The following is a 14741-nucleotide window of genomic DNA, read 5'->3' on the forward strand; positions in this document are numbered from 1 at the left end:
ACATACTTATGAATATTATATTCAGTTTCTGCCAATAGATCCTCCTAAATGTTACACACTGGTCCCCAAAATCTTTCCAAGCCGGCGAACTAGCCTCTTTATTCAACTATGCATTTAAGAAAAAATCCAACACATGTGAAAACTTGGACTTTTGTGCAAATACCACTAAATTTTAGCATTTTAAATGTTTTATTTCTGTCTGTGAACATTGATTCAGTTTGCAGAACCCACAAGATTGCACAATGTTGTGGGATCAGTGAAACTGTAACATGACTGTCATGTGAGATTTTAGAAAGTGGTTTAACCACAGACAAAAGAAAAAGGAGCTTTAATTGTCCCACCTCCCTGTGAATTTCCTGCCCTCTAATCTGCAATATCACACCAGATCCACAGATACAGTCGGATTTAAATTAAAGAAGGTGACTGCGAAGACTCATCTTTTCTTCCTCAGATAGGATGTCCAATATATAAACAAACCTAAAAGAAATGTGTCTGTTCTCTGTGAAGTTTGAATATAATTGATGATAAAATGCACATGGATGCGTGTTGTTGTTTGTCAGACATGTTTACAAGTTCTTTTGTACATCTTTATGTTGTCAAACTAATGATTATCATTGTATCCAGTTGAACAGTTGTTGTATTCAGTAACACAATAAATAAACCATAGTATGTGTGTGGAAAACTACTGTATGTCACATGTCATTTGTTGGTTTTCTCTGCATGTTCATTGATAAAAGGAACTCCCCTCCACTGTGTGTTGAGGTGCAGTGGTGAAAGTATTCAGATCATTTACTTAAGTAAAAGTACTAATACCAAATTATAAAGGTTCTGCATTCAAAACCTTACTTAAGGCAAAGTATGTAAGTATTATCAGGAGTGGTTGACTGAAATGGGTTTTTCTATTTCTGTTGCCGATAAGTAGAGCGACTGATGGCTCATATATAATGCCGATATCAAAACAAACAAATTAAAAATGTATGATTCCATTATTCTATGCACATTACAATCTAATATACATGGTTATCTCGGTCAATAACACGTTTTAGAACAAAAGATAAACACATAGGTTTCCATCCCAGGCCCCCACCTCTGGAAACGCCCGTCTATAATTATCAGAAAAAATGTACGTGAAAAGTATCATAAGTACTCTAATCTACAGCAACAAATCATATTCTATCAAACAAATGTAGTGGAATATAAAGTATAAAGTTGCATAAAAATAGAAATACTCAAGTAAAGTACCTCAAATTTGTACTTGGTCACATCCATCACTCTTTAGCTGCACATACCTAAACCAACCACTAGAGGGTAGTGCTTAGCCAATTCTGTGTGTACCTCAGTGAGCTAGATTACACTCCATAGTACACCTCAATTTAATAAAGTGTACTCGATAAATCAAAAGCTGAATAGCCTTACAGTAGATTTTGTTACAGTTACAGTTTGGTCCCATTTTTCCCCAGCAAGAAGCTGCAGGTCATGTTTTTCTGTCCTAACGTGTAGGTGGCACAATAAATTGAGTTCTCCTGTTCTCCTGTACTCTACATACAAAGGAACAGTAAACACTTGATTCCTTCTTGGAAATTGGTTCAAATTAGCGTTGAGGTGGCAAAAACCAGCTTGCTGTGTAACACATACAGTCAAACAGGAATGCAACACTTCCGTGCTGCTTATGACCCTCGGGTTGTTGATTCAACCGTAAAGATGCTCAAATATTACACGTTATTCCACATAAATGTGGTTACATTTAAAATTGTATTATTTAAGAACTTATCATGAAGCAAATACTGATAATTTACCAGAAGAACAAACCTTTGTAGAATTATCAGACACCTATAATTTATGAAGCAGCCATATTGTTCGGGTTATTCTTTACAAACACAAAAAATATGGCTTTATTGTTTTAAATTGTTTGGATTTCAAATTTTCAGGTCGTTTTTTTAAAGCATATTTTAAAAAACCGAGATGTATAAAAACACTTTTATTAATAAATAGCTGTTTAATATGCTTATACATTGATAGCATATACACAGTATATACTTTAACATGGGAAAACACTTTTTTTGGTCAGTTGGGGATCTTCATCTTCACTGACGGCACTTTGATGGCTGCTGCCTTCACCTCAGCCGTCATGTCGACTCCCAGCGGTGCCCTGAAATACAACATTCATGTTTTTTAAGCAGCAGCACAAAGAAATCAAACCAGAATTCAGTCTGCACTGACATTTTTAAATGAGATATTTATTTCACTTACTTTGGCTCATAGAAGACGTCCACGTTTGGAGGCAGGATCCCTTTTCCTTCTCTCAGCCGTTCAACGCCGTTCCTGGTTGAAAAACCAAAAAATGTAAATGCACATCGTCTGATTGCATTCCCCGTCAAACCTTTACCGAGTCAGTATACACACCATGCAATCATCACTCCGTTGTCAGTGCAGAATTTTGCCGGAGGACAGAGCAGGTGTAGTCCTGTCGCCTCAGTGATAATGGTTAAAGCCTTGCGTATATATTGATTGCTTGCAACTCCTCCAGACAGCACCTGAAGAGAAAAGGAAGAAGAAATCTTTAAATCCATATTCACAATGTTCTCCAAGTTAAAGGATCAGGCTGGTGTTATTTCTCTCGTTGTCAACAAATCAATTGACGAGACCAAAACCAATAATGTGTTAGTCCATCTTAATACACCCCTACTGTTAAAAATGGGTCGAAAATATTCAATTCAATTCAAAGGGGCTTTACAGGCGGGGGGGGGGAAACAGACGTTTACATTGCCAAATCATCTGTAAAATATATGTATATACAGATCAGTAATAAAACAACAAAACCAAATTTCAAACAAACAACAATAATTTTACTTTGTGTGTGTATTTGTGTGTTTATATATAATAATGTTCATGGTAAAATTTAATTTCTTTAAATCAGCAGGGCACTGTAGTTTTTAGCAAACGTTACTCAAACAGGAGCAAAAAGTTCTTTTCATGGAGACTATGAACAACTTTATGACGGCATTATTGTCGATAATAAGCTAAATATAGAATATCATTAGGCTTATCCTTTAAAAAGCACTCTGAATTCTTTATTCAGTCGATGACGCTGGATGGAGTTGCACAAAAAACGAGTTAGTTGTCAGTCTTTCTCAGTATTCCTGATGTAAGAAGATGTTAATGTGAGAACAGTACAGTAAAACAAGATCTGAGTGTCAATATTTAAATAATCAACCTCATAAATAAGGAAAAAGGAAGAAATTGAGATTGGTTAAAATCCCATTTAATAACTGCAGCGCTGGGAACTGGCATTGCTGTTTTCATGCAAGCACTTATTACTTATCATGAAGCACTGACCAAGGTGGGATTGTCTGGTGGCAGCAGGCCGGCTGCCTTACAGAACATGATGGCACGGTGTGTGCGCTTCGCCAGATGAGAGGCAACTGTGTGCTGTGTCGCCGCTGCAATGTCATTCACACATGATAACAGTGCGCCCTGTTCTACACCTACAGACGGAGGGAAAACGGTTACAAATCCAGTTTATCCAGACAGAACAACTTAAACAATACTGGAGGAAGAAGGAGTATATTGAATAAACCTAATAAAAGCTCAAATGTATGCTGCAGAAAACGGTCTGAGAATCTGACCACATACCTTCCTCCTTCTCTTTTTTAATTATCGTCATTGTAACTTGATTTCGTATCCCAGCAAAAGAAAAGCAGCAGTCGTACATTCGTCCCATGGGTGTCTTAAAAGGGAACCTCGTCCTGTCTCCGTCCTTCGCCAGCAGCTCTATAGCTTGTCCTCCACTCAGTGTGGAGCACTGCGGGTGTTTAATGAGGGACAGACGTCTGGCCACCTGCGAATCCACACACAAAAAAAAAAGACATTACATTTGTGTATAATCGACAACAGCCACATTTTAAGGTCATACTTTATCCAGTGTATCCCCTGGAGCTTCATCCAGAGTGTGGCCCAAAAGCAAGAAGTCGTCCACTCCTCGGGCCACAGCGAGAAGCGAGTGACCGCCAGAGACGAGCAGGACGAGGAAGGGGAAGGCGACAGGTTGGAGCATCCTGACGGTCAGGGCGTGGGCTTCCATGTGGTGGATGGGGATGAAGGGCTTGTCGTGCTGCCTCACAAACCTCTGACTGAACTCAAGGCCGATGCCCAAACTCAAGCCCAAGCCCGGCTTCACCGTGGTGGCCACCGCCGAGAGCTGGCTCGGCTCCACGTTGCTCCTCTCCAAAGCCTCCTGGACCACACGCTGTATGTTTTCTCTGTGGAGCTGCTGTGCCACTGTGGGGATGATGCCACCGGTCCTGCAGCGTTAAAGAAACAAGGGAAGATGTGTCAAACAAAAGCCATGCAACCAGTGATATAAAACAGCTCTGACACCCACCTCAGATGTACTTCTTTCTGTGAATGTAGAGCCTCTCCCAGTATGTCCCCTGTCTCGTCCAGCACAGCAGCTCCAGTTTCATCACAGCTTGTCTCGATGCCCAGAACCAGTCTGGAGCACGGTGCTGTTCCAACGGGGCCCCACACTGTGTGTCTGAACTTTAACAACCTGTGCACATGTCTTGCATTTGTAGGAAACATTGTTCATGAACTTTATGTTACAACTGGGAGTTTAAGCAGTCTATTCACTGAAGGTGACCTCAACTTAGTTCCCATTTGGTTTTAAACTCACAATATGACCAAAATGAGGACGATATAAAGAGAATGTGGCCCCAGCTTCACATTAGGAAACACATAAAGTCCATTTAGTCCCAAGTAGAAAGCACAAGTGTATTCTCTAATCTGTCTTTACTCATATTTCGCTTCCGTGTCGCTGTGTCACATGTAAATAATTCCGTGCAGCGGCAAATATGTCACATTAAATTAAGTACCTAAAAGACATTAAAAGAAAAGTATGCTATCCACTTTAACAGTATACCCAACAAATGTTTATTTTTAAAAAGCAAATAACTTTAAAAAAATTATTTAGAAAATAAAATGTGGGTTTTCTTTTAAGGGGACATTTTAGTCTGCGACACAAGCATGAAAGCATGGAGTCGAGCGGTTAACTGGGTGTTTTCCGGTATTCTCTTCTAGGTTTTGATATCGAAAAGAGGTAAAGATCATTTCGTGTCACTTAATGGTTAAACTATTTGCATTTTTAAGTATTAACTTATGTTGATAGCGGCGCTGTGTCGGTTCGTGTTAACAAACATGGCGCTGCGTCAGAATGTAAAAGTAGCCGTTTGCGTGTAGTTGGCCGTGCTGCCTTCAGGGGATACCAAAAATGTCGGAATTCTGCAAAAACTGTACAACATCAGCGGAATAACGCATGTTATTGTGGAGAAAGGCAGAGGTTGCTGTGCGTGTGATTAAAAAAAGTCCAGTGTTATATAGAGGCAACGATATAACATCTGAGATAATACGTGACTTATTCTATACGTGTTGTTTGTCTCGGCATCAACAGGCAGCGGTAAGTTGACGGGTAACGGTACGTTTTTGCCACGATAAAGCTCCGAATTACCACAGCTTTAAAGGCACCATTACGTCCACTTCTTTTACGTTGTGGGATTTTTCTGCTGCAGTTTGTCTTTTTAACAACAAACAAAGAAACCAGGACCCTTTTCATAGTTGTCAGCGAACTTATATATATATATATATATATATATATATGATAATATAACCTGTTTGACGCTCTATATTTCTCATTATGTACGCGTAGATTGTATGCAAAAGGGTTGAGGAAGCTAAAAGAAGTTGCTAAAGCTATCAACATACACAGAAATGCCTTGGATGGATGGAAATAGATGATATTTTATTATTAACCTGCACACTTTAATACACATTGCAGACGTTTCAGTAAGTAGTTGCTGTCAGCCAGCATTAGCACTTCTTTTTTTTTTAAAAAAACTTAGGTTTTAACAAGCATCTCATGTTGACTTTAAAGGAGGCATGGATCACCCAGCTTGTATTTTGGAGGAGTTGAAGCAGTTTGTCTTAAAAGATGCCCCACCAACAGTGTATTACATCCCAGATTTCATATCTGAAGACGAGGAGTCCTACCTTCAACAGCAGGTGCACAGGTCTCCAAAAACTAAATGGACTCAGCTGTCAGGCCGAAGGCTGCAGAACTGGGGAGGCTCACCGCATCCCAAAGGCATGCTGGCAGAAAAGATTCCCGACTGGCTCCAGACGCACTGCGAGAAAATCTCCTCTCTGGGTGCATTCGGTGGGAAAACTGCCAATCATGTGTTGGTGAATGAGTACAAACAAGGAGAGGGGATTATGCCTCACGAAGACGGCCCGCTGTACCACCCTACCGTCACCACCATCAGCCTGGGCTCTCACACCCTCCTCGACTTCTACGCGCCCATCAGCAGCCTGGAGGACGACGCACCGCAGACCGAGGAGAACCGCTTCCTCTTCTCCCTGCTGGTGAAGCCGCGCAGTCTTCTGATCCTGCAGGATGAGATGTACCAGAGGCTCCTGCACGGCATCCGGCCCCACGCCCAGGACACGCTGACGGACAAGGTGGTGAACCTGTCCGCCGCCGGGGCCCTGCCAGGAGAGACGCTGACCCGAGGCACCAGAGTGTCACTGACCATAAGACATGTGCCCAAAGTTATGAAGACGAAGCTTATACTGGGGAGGAAATGAAGGAAAGACTCCTCCAGGCTGCTTTAAGAATTATGTTTCACATGTCTATAATGGATCACTTCTATCTGAAGGTTGCAACTAGAAATTGTTTGAATCATGGATTCATTTTTTTAAATGTTACGAGGGATTATGGGACCTATGTTTGCATATCTATGGATCAAATAACGACAGAAGAAACGCTGTCTTTAAATGTCTTAAAAAAACTTTCAAACATTCAATTTATTATCAGAAAGCGAAGCGTGTATGTGCAACTCTGAAGCTGTGACCAAATGTTTCTTACTTTTAGTTGGTGAATGACTGTAATCATTATTCTTCTTGTTTCAGCGCTACATAAATAAAATAGATGTAAAATCATAACTGGTTGTGTTTGTGTGTGCATTATTTACTTTATTGATTAACTTTTGACTGATATACAAGTGTTTGATTTCAGCTTTTCACAGGTGTATTGTTATCGGTAGATAAGTTAACACATTGCAGTACTGAAATGCCTGAGATATAAAATTGAACAGAATTAGCATATTCATAGTTTCTGGTATTTTAATGAGGTGAAGTTAAAGTTAGACTTCCTTTTTGCAGAGAAAACTTCAGACACACATTATTGCTCCAAGCAGACTGTATTAATTATGTCTTAATACATGTCTGGAGAGGATCTTTAAGAGTTATTTATTAAAAAAATAAATAAAATTGGCCTCAGAAATTCAGTATCAGTTGGGCTCCGGTATAAATCCACTTTAGTTCCACAATAAGCAAACAAATATAATTCAAATCAGCATGATTCAGTTGGCATGGATACAAAATGATGTTACTTTTAATTGTACAAATTAAGAATAACACATAACTTAACTGCACTGTATTTTATGGCTGAATAATCAGACAAACATCACCAAACTGAAAATGAATGAAATGGCACATCCAGTGTGTCACTCATTAACCAGAGTATATGATTTATTACAAGTTCACTCTTTTAAGTTACAACTAGCTTCTTCGTATTTTGAGCTAGAATAACAATCTGCCCTGACCTGCTGACCTCTGTTAAGGCAATAAAACGATGCAGTGGTCTTGTTTTTTTGTCTAAAGCTGTTGTTCTATAAACCAGTCTGAAATGTTCTTTCATCTTGTGCCCTGTCCTGAAAATACACTGACTTTGTTTCACTTTGGTGTGAAATCATATTTCACAGGAGAAGACCAAAACAATGGAGCCACAGACCAAACGCTGGAAGGGATCGGAGTGTGACACCGACTCCTGGGTTGCTTATCCTGTACTGTCAGATGAGCAGTCACAAGACGTCGAGCTGGTAGAGGCGTATGCTGCACCCATTGTCAACAAGAAGGAGACATCTCGACTGGTCCGGGAGCTGAACAGCCTCTACCCGTTGACTGACCTTCAGCATGTCAAGAGGGTGCGGGCGGTCAAGCAGAAGGGCAGCCCTCACCCTCTGGAAGTCCTTCTGTGCCTGGTCAGTGACGCACGAGCCATGAAGGTGGTCAGCATCGACTCTCTGCTCCCCTCAGATGGAGTTAAATCAGACGGACTGGGTGAGCCTTTTGTGGTTAAGGTCCCTGCACGTCCCCCCTTGACCCGACCCCAGTTTGAGCTGGCGAGCAAACACTGGCCGACCTCCTTTCACGAGGACAAACAGGTGACCGTCGCCCTGAGAGGAGAGCTCTTCGGCGCGCCTCAGAAAGCCAGGATGCACGTGTACATGACCTCTGCTTTGACTGCTGCCAGAGCAGCGAACGAGTTGGGAATGGAGGCGGTGGGGGCCGTGATGGTCGACCCAGCGATGGAGAGGATCATTGCGGTGGGCCATGACTGCAGAGGCGATCACCCTCTTCATCACGCAGTCATGGTCTGCATTGACCTTGTGGCTCGGAGCCAGGGCGGTGGATGTTACACCTATGACAGATACCCTGCATGCAGCTTTACTTCACTAACCTCAGACACCGTTCAGAAGGTTCCTGGTGCAGAGGCGAGCTCTCAGCCGTACATATGCACTGGGTATGACCTTTATGTGACCCGGGAACCTTGTGTCATGTGCGCCATGGCGCTGGTGCACTCCCGGATAGGTCGCGTCTTCTATGGGAGCGTCTCTGCTGACGGGGCCTTCGGGACCAAATATAAAATCCACTCGCAGAAAGATTTGAACCATCGCTTTGAGGTTTATAAAGGAGTCTTGGGCAAGCAGTGTGAGGATCTTAACAGTTTGGACGAGCACGTTAAAAGGGAAAGTAGATAAACAAATGTATTTTAATTCATCAGCTGGAAAACTCTTTGAATTCTCGTTATCACTGTTTTACTTTTGCATTTATTTTAAATAAAGTTTTTAATCATGTGGTGTTGTATTGAGAGCATATTTGTATATGAAAACCAATAATTAGGTTCCCACTATAGTGCTGACTTTCCTTTAGACTGAGGTTTTTGACTGCGACCTTAAAACTGTGACTTACGGGCTTTAAAGAGAAAGTCAGCGACACTGAAGCCAGACTTAAGATACAACATTAGCACAATAAAAATTAAATAATAATTTGTGATTATAGGAAAAAGCATGTATGTTTTAAATAAAATTTAAAAATACAGCAACTAAGCTACCAGCTAAAATTTTATATTTACATTGTTTTGTCGCATTAACCTGCAGGGGATGTTAAAGAAGATTTGATTTTTAGGAGCGTAGCCCACAAGTATTATTTGTGACATCACAAATAGTTTGGAAGTCAACCTGATCCAGTATGAAAGTTATACAGTGAGATCCACCAGACACTGAGAATGGACTTTACAGTGAAGGAGGAAAAGTCCAGCAGGAAAACTTCAGAAATTAACTAAATCTGCATTTTTTCTACAAAAAAACAAAGATTATGGATATTATTTTTTACATTTTTTAATGAGGTGAACAGAGTAGATGCCTTTTTAAGGATTTTAATGTGGGGATTAAACTGTTTTGCAGAAAGAAAAACATATCAGACACACATTATTATTCCAAGATTGTTTGTATCTGTTTTAATACATGTGTGGAGTGGATCTTTAAATTCAACATATCAAGATTGGAGATTTCCTTGTTTGCAGTAGGTTGGAAATCCAGGTCCAGAACAGCCTCTGCAATTGACTTAAGTGACATTGTGTGACCTGGTTTTGTTAAAGATTTAATCTTTTATATAGAATCTGACAGAATCCAGCAACTTGTCATTTGTTTTCAAACTATTTAGTACATAAATTAGGTTCAGATAAATGTTATTTATGTGTAATCTGTTGTAATACTCCACCATTACAGCTATTTTACTGTGAACCCGGGTTAGGTCGGTGTTAATGCCTTTCCTGATAAACCTAGGATTACTTCTCAGGTCAAAAGTTTAGCTTCATACCATAGTTTATGAATAGCTCACATCCAAAGAAAAACGTGTAGAAAATGTTCTGTATTCATCCGTAAACTCCTCAAATTAACTGACATTTCCTTTGTGGAAAATAGTCAAAAGTCTCATTACATTCTCAAAATCCCATAACCATAGGGATGCACCATGCAATGCACCATGCAATGAGACACAGAACAGTGTGAGGGCACAAACATTTTAATAAGGTTAAGAACAAGAACTCTCAAGAGTACTATGAGCTATGGCCAAACAAAGCAGGACTAGCTGCATTGGTAGCAAAAAGTCATAATCTAAAGAGAGCAGCTACATGAATGTAAGTTTATCACACGGACACTGTAGACCTCCCTCAGTAAACACTTAACCTGACAACAATAATTTGTCTCATTTCTACATACAGGACATAACATTCACAAAAAAAAACTGTACAATGAAAAAAAAGCCTGCCCTACTTTGATTGAGTTACAAATGAGAAATGATTCACATACCAAGGAAATCATGCAAATAAGGAATATGATTCCATTCGTCACTCAGCATGAATAAGTTTGACACCCATTACAAAATGAGAGTGTACCAATAAACAACGAGCCACAGGCTCCTACCCTTAGGAAGTAAACATCTTTGAAAAATACATTTGGGACATCTTTTGTTGTTAGAAACAGACTCATACTGACAATTTGTGTTGCCATGTGAACTGAGAGCAAAGACAGAAAGAAAAATAATAAACTCAACCAAAAGCCTTGCTGATGCCTGGGCCAGCCCAGGTCTACACAGGCCAAAAATACATTATTAAATATTCACATAAGTTAGTAATGCATATGGCATCCTGTCATCTACAAACCTACTCCTGTTTGTTTTTTAACATTTCATCTTAAACCTGACATCTAAACGACGACAGTGACGTTTACACAAACTGTACGACTTAGTACACACATCGGCGGTAAAGACTACACAGGAATCAACTTCTGTTGCTATGAGGCACAGCATTTACAATAACTTAATACTTGTTGATGCCGAAAAGTCTGACTCCGTGTAGTTGTGGCAGCTTGGGGATCAGGACGCTCAAAAGTGAGGCTGTGTTTATGACGAAGTGTGTCGTGTCGTACTTTGTGTAGAAACTTGCCAAGAAGTATCTGTGGAGCAAAACAGACGGGTTCATTAAAAAAATAAACCATAAAATCTAACACAAGGAATATGCAGGAAGAGAAAACACAACATATTAACAACCATATAAAGTAGTACTCTTCTGTATGTATATCTAAATAATACGTCTAAAGACAGAACCATATGATATCTAATACATACAGAATGATTGGGGAGATGGTGAAAAACTTTCTAGATGAAGTGAACTGCACGCCGTAGTCAAGCTGTTCCCAATGCGTAAGAAGTCTGGCTTTTCCTTGGTCGGGGGTCTCAAAAGGTGTGCCTTTCACTGCATGCATAAAGACATACATTCCCTGTAGGGACAAAAAACACAGCCGGTAGTGCAGTAATAGCATAGCAGACAGATAAAATGAAGTGGCCCAATGTGTCACAATTCATTTCAATTTGGAGTCATAAAATACTGTTGATTTTAAATAATGTTCTTATATATGAAAGTTTAAAAGTCCAGTGTGTAACATTTACAAGGATCTATTGGCAGAAATGGAATATAATATTCATAGGTATGTTTTAATTAGTGTATAATTGCCTGAATAAAGGAATTGTTATGGTTTCGTTACCTTAGAATGAGCCGTTTATATCTACATGGCACATTCCCTGGAATCTGCCATTGTGTCTACAGTAGCCCAGGGACAGGACAAACCAAACACTGGCTGTAGAGAGGACCAACTGCGTCCCGGGTTGTCAAACACAGACACCAGTGGTGTTCAGTTAGCTGCAATCTGCAACTTCACTAGCACATCCAAATCCTACACACTGGTCCTTTATATGTAAGAGAACTTGGACTGGGTTTTTTTTTTTCTTTGCAAATACAGGATATAAAGCCTCTGGCTGTAGTAAAAAAATCTCTGTTTACTTTCCTCTGACAAAGAAAAACCCTGTAACTCGGAGTTGCCGCAGGAGCTTTGGTGTCTGACTTTAAGAGTATCTAAAGGGCCAGTGTGTACGATTTAGTGGCATCTAGTGGTGAAGCTGCAGATTGCAACTAACTGAACACCAATGGCGCCAGTATTTGACGACCTGGGAATAAAAACTGGATGTGAATTGTGAAACTATTAATGTACAAGGCCTTGTCTACAGCCAGAGTCTGTTAAATATAAAAACGGCTCCTACTAAGGTAGCAAAACCATAACAGTTCCTATATTCAGGTAATTATACACTAAAGGAAACATACCTATGGATATTATACTCCTAAATGTTACACACTGGACCTTTAAGGCATAAAGAGTAGAGACAGAAGAACCCAACAGAAACAACTCCTGCCTGGTGCTTGTGGTGCTTGACAAATACACATTCAAGAGCCCAAAAGAAAAAAGAGAAAAGGACAAGACGATGAGGATTTATTGCTACACTAGCTATCTTGGGAATGCCACTCATTTTCCAATTACATGCCTCAATGTCAAAACACAGGAATTCGGCTTTAAATGGAAAACCTGCATTACAGAGGCGAGAGTCATAAAGCTAAAACGCTGACATACGGCCAAGGCCATAACGAGCACACTGCTGTCGTATTGTGTGGAAAACAATCGGCTATAGTTGACCTTAGCGGTTACTGTTAATAGCCTTTCCGTATTGGCTGCGACACACAATCCCCGTTAACCGCTTCGGGCTCTGCAGACCTTGTGGAGGAGAAATGATCACAATGGGCCACGCTTTCAGAACAGCCTCCCCGGAAATAGAGCACGTCTTCAACAAGCACACACAAGCACAGACAAGGCAGAAGGTAACAGACACCAGGCTGCTACACATGCATGCAACATTCATTTGGCCTGTGAGGCTGCAACTAACTTTGAGTTACTCTAAGTGTTTATGTAAAACACCCTTCAATCAAAATGAGTCATTGCTGTGGAGAGTGATTCTGGTAGTGATCTGAATGGCCTGGTGCTGTTGGTTGGGCCCGGTGAGCCGCAGTGACAGTGTGCGAAATGTGACTTACAAAGTTGTGTATGACATTAGTTAGAGTCCACACCACTGGCACGCTAAAGAAGGGTATGCTCAAGAGCACGATGTGAAGTATTCCAACACCAAGTGCATAGGTCAGCCAGATCCCTCGACTGTTCATGACCCGAGTGTTTGGGTTCACCTCACTGTGTGCCACACCCACATTCATTCTGGTCTGTGAACAGAAAATACACACACATATATATTCACTAAACAATAAACACTTCTGTGCAACAGTTGTATTTCTCCTCATTATTTAAAAAACAACTAAACTTTCAGCATTGATCTGTTTAATAAAATCTATTTTTTTTCCATGGTTTTTGAATCTCTGGCATTTCTCAGGTACTTATAAAGTCAGATCAGTGGTCGTGTCAATGTCCATTAACAAAAAGTGACCTGTGAATCCTGTAATCCTGTAACACTTTAAGCAGCCATACACACGTCACATCTACTCTGCAAAACACGCTGCGAACTGCAGAAGACTCCAGGAGTGCTTTATTTACAATTTTCTATCTGCTATACTTTTATTTAAAAGCAGCAATGCAGCACTTTGGCCCTCAACAGCAAGTCCAAATGTGATAACAACAAAAACACCTTGTGCAACCTTATTGAACTTTGCCCTCTGGCACACAGACTGGATGAAAGAAAAGGGGGTAAGTTGCAGTCTTTAAGGGCATTAATGACTTCCTTCAGCATGTTTCAGGTGCATGCCAACATTCAACAGTTCACTACACTCTCTACAAAATTATAACTGTTTCTAAAGAAGTTTAAAGCAGAAAGGCTCAGTGCAACAGTACATAAGCCCTAACATTTAACCAAATAACTGTCCACAATCACATTATATTTGGGATACCTGAGCTCATTCTCAGTCAGACAGACAGATTCAAGGTTTACACATGCAGTAACAGATATATTGAGTCTGATAACAACGATTACTTATAGAAAGCAAGTATCTGCAACGACAGGAATGAATGAGACAACAGGAAAGAATCCTTTTCACAAGATTTGACTAAAAATTAAAATCAAAATAAAAACGTGTTTTGGTGCTCAAACTGTTTACTGGCTTTGTCTATTTGCTGATTACTTTACAAACTGCACGCCTGTTAAAAAACACATTTACATAAACAATGACATGCAATTAAAACTGACTGCACTCCTTATCTATTCTTTAATGTCCATCCTGTCTTGTAAAAAGTAGGTGTGTAAACATGAGACATTATTCTCGTCCTCCAGTACATAACCTGCACCAAAAACACCACCACTACCCTGAAACCAAGTTGGTCAAGAACAAGAAGTAACGTAACGCGGTTAAAAAGTGTAACGTGAACACACACACACAAGCCAGCGTTGCAAACTTACAGGTGGTAGCGAGCAGTGGAGGTATTTATGGGAACAGACTGCTATGGAGAGAAATAGTTTATCTCCCTTGTTGATGTGTGATAGACTGACCCCGACCGGAAAGAGACGTGGTTAGAAGGCGAACTCATGGAGGTGATTTCCCCTTCACGTTGACTTGTCAGGCTGCGTTTAGCCCCTTCAACAAGTCATACGCAACAGGTGGTTATATTAAGATTTAAGTTACACGTGGTTAAAGTGTAGGTGAGTTAGAGGACGGATTGTGTTTAACAGTTATGGCAAACGCC

General features: G+C 40.4%; 4 protein-coding genes across 4 annotated transcripts; 2 read left to right on the plus strand and 2 right to left on the minus strand.

The window, feature by feature from the left end:
- Nucleotides 1-1963: 1963 nt before the first annotated feature.
- Nucleotides 1964-4813, minus strand: osgepl1 (O-sialoglycoprotein endopeptidase-like 1). The gene is made up of 7 exons (XM_035675904.1): nt 4382-4813; nt 3914-4301; nt 3634-3838; nt 3337-3485; nt 2404-2534; nt 2251-2322; nt 1964-2149 (listed from the first exon to the last, which is right to left on the minus strand). The coding sequence occupies exons 1-7, from the start codon at nt 4579-4581 to the stop codon at nt 2065-2067; spliced, it is 1230 nt and encodes a 409-aa protein (XP_035531797.1). The 5' UTR covers nt 4582-4813; the 3' UTR covers nt 1964-2064.
- Nucleotides 4814-5008: 195 nt separating this feature from the next.
- On the plus strand, nt 5009-8969 carry adat3 (adenosine deaminase tRNA specific 3). Its single transcript, XM_035677199.1, has 2 exons — nt 5009-5095; nt 7815-8969. The coding sequence occupies exon 2, from the start codon at nt 7830-7832 to the stop codon at nt 8871-8873; it is 1044 nt and encodes a 347-aa protein (XP_035533092.1). The 5' UTR covers nt 5009-5095; nt 7815-7829; the 3' UTR covers nt 8874-8969.
- Nucleotides 5017-6999, plus strand: alkbh6 (alkB homolog 6). Its single transcript, XM_035677200.1, has 2 exons — nt 5017-5095; nt 5927-6999. The coding sequence occupies exon 2, from the start codon at nt 5932-5934 to the stop codon at nt 6634-6636; it is 705 nt and encodes a 234-aa protein (XP_035533093.1). The 5' UTR covers nt 5017-5095; nt 5927-5931; the 3' UTR covers nt 6637-6999.
- A 1212-nt stretch (nt 8970-10181) lies between the features above and the next one.
- Nucleotides 10182-14564, minus strand: ormdl1 (ORMDL sphingolipid biosynthesis regulator 1). Its single transcript, XM_035677114.1, has 4 exons — nt 14458-14564; nt 13094-13273; nt 11302-11453; nt 10182-11129 (listed from the first exon to the last, which is right to left on the minus strand). The coding sequence occupies exons 2-4, from the start codon at nt 13265-13267 to the stop codon at nt 10994-10996; spliced, it is 462 nt and encodes a 153-aa protein (XP_035533007.1). The 5' UTR covers nt 13268-13273; nt 14458-14564; the 3' UTR covers nt 10182-10993.
- Between the last annotated feature and the right edge of the window lie 177 nt (nt 14565-14741).

This window comes from Morone saxatilis, unplaced genomic scaffold (genome assembly GCF_004916995.1).
Source record: "Morone saxatilis isolate NCDOM2014 unplaced genomic scaffold, NCSU_SB_2.0 Contig5, whole genome shotgun sequence".
Taxonomy (NCBI): Eukaryota; Metazoa; Chordata; class Actinopteri; family Moronidae; genus Morone; species Morone saxatilis.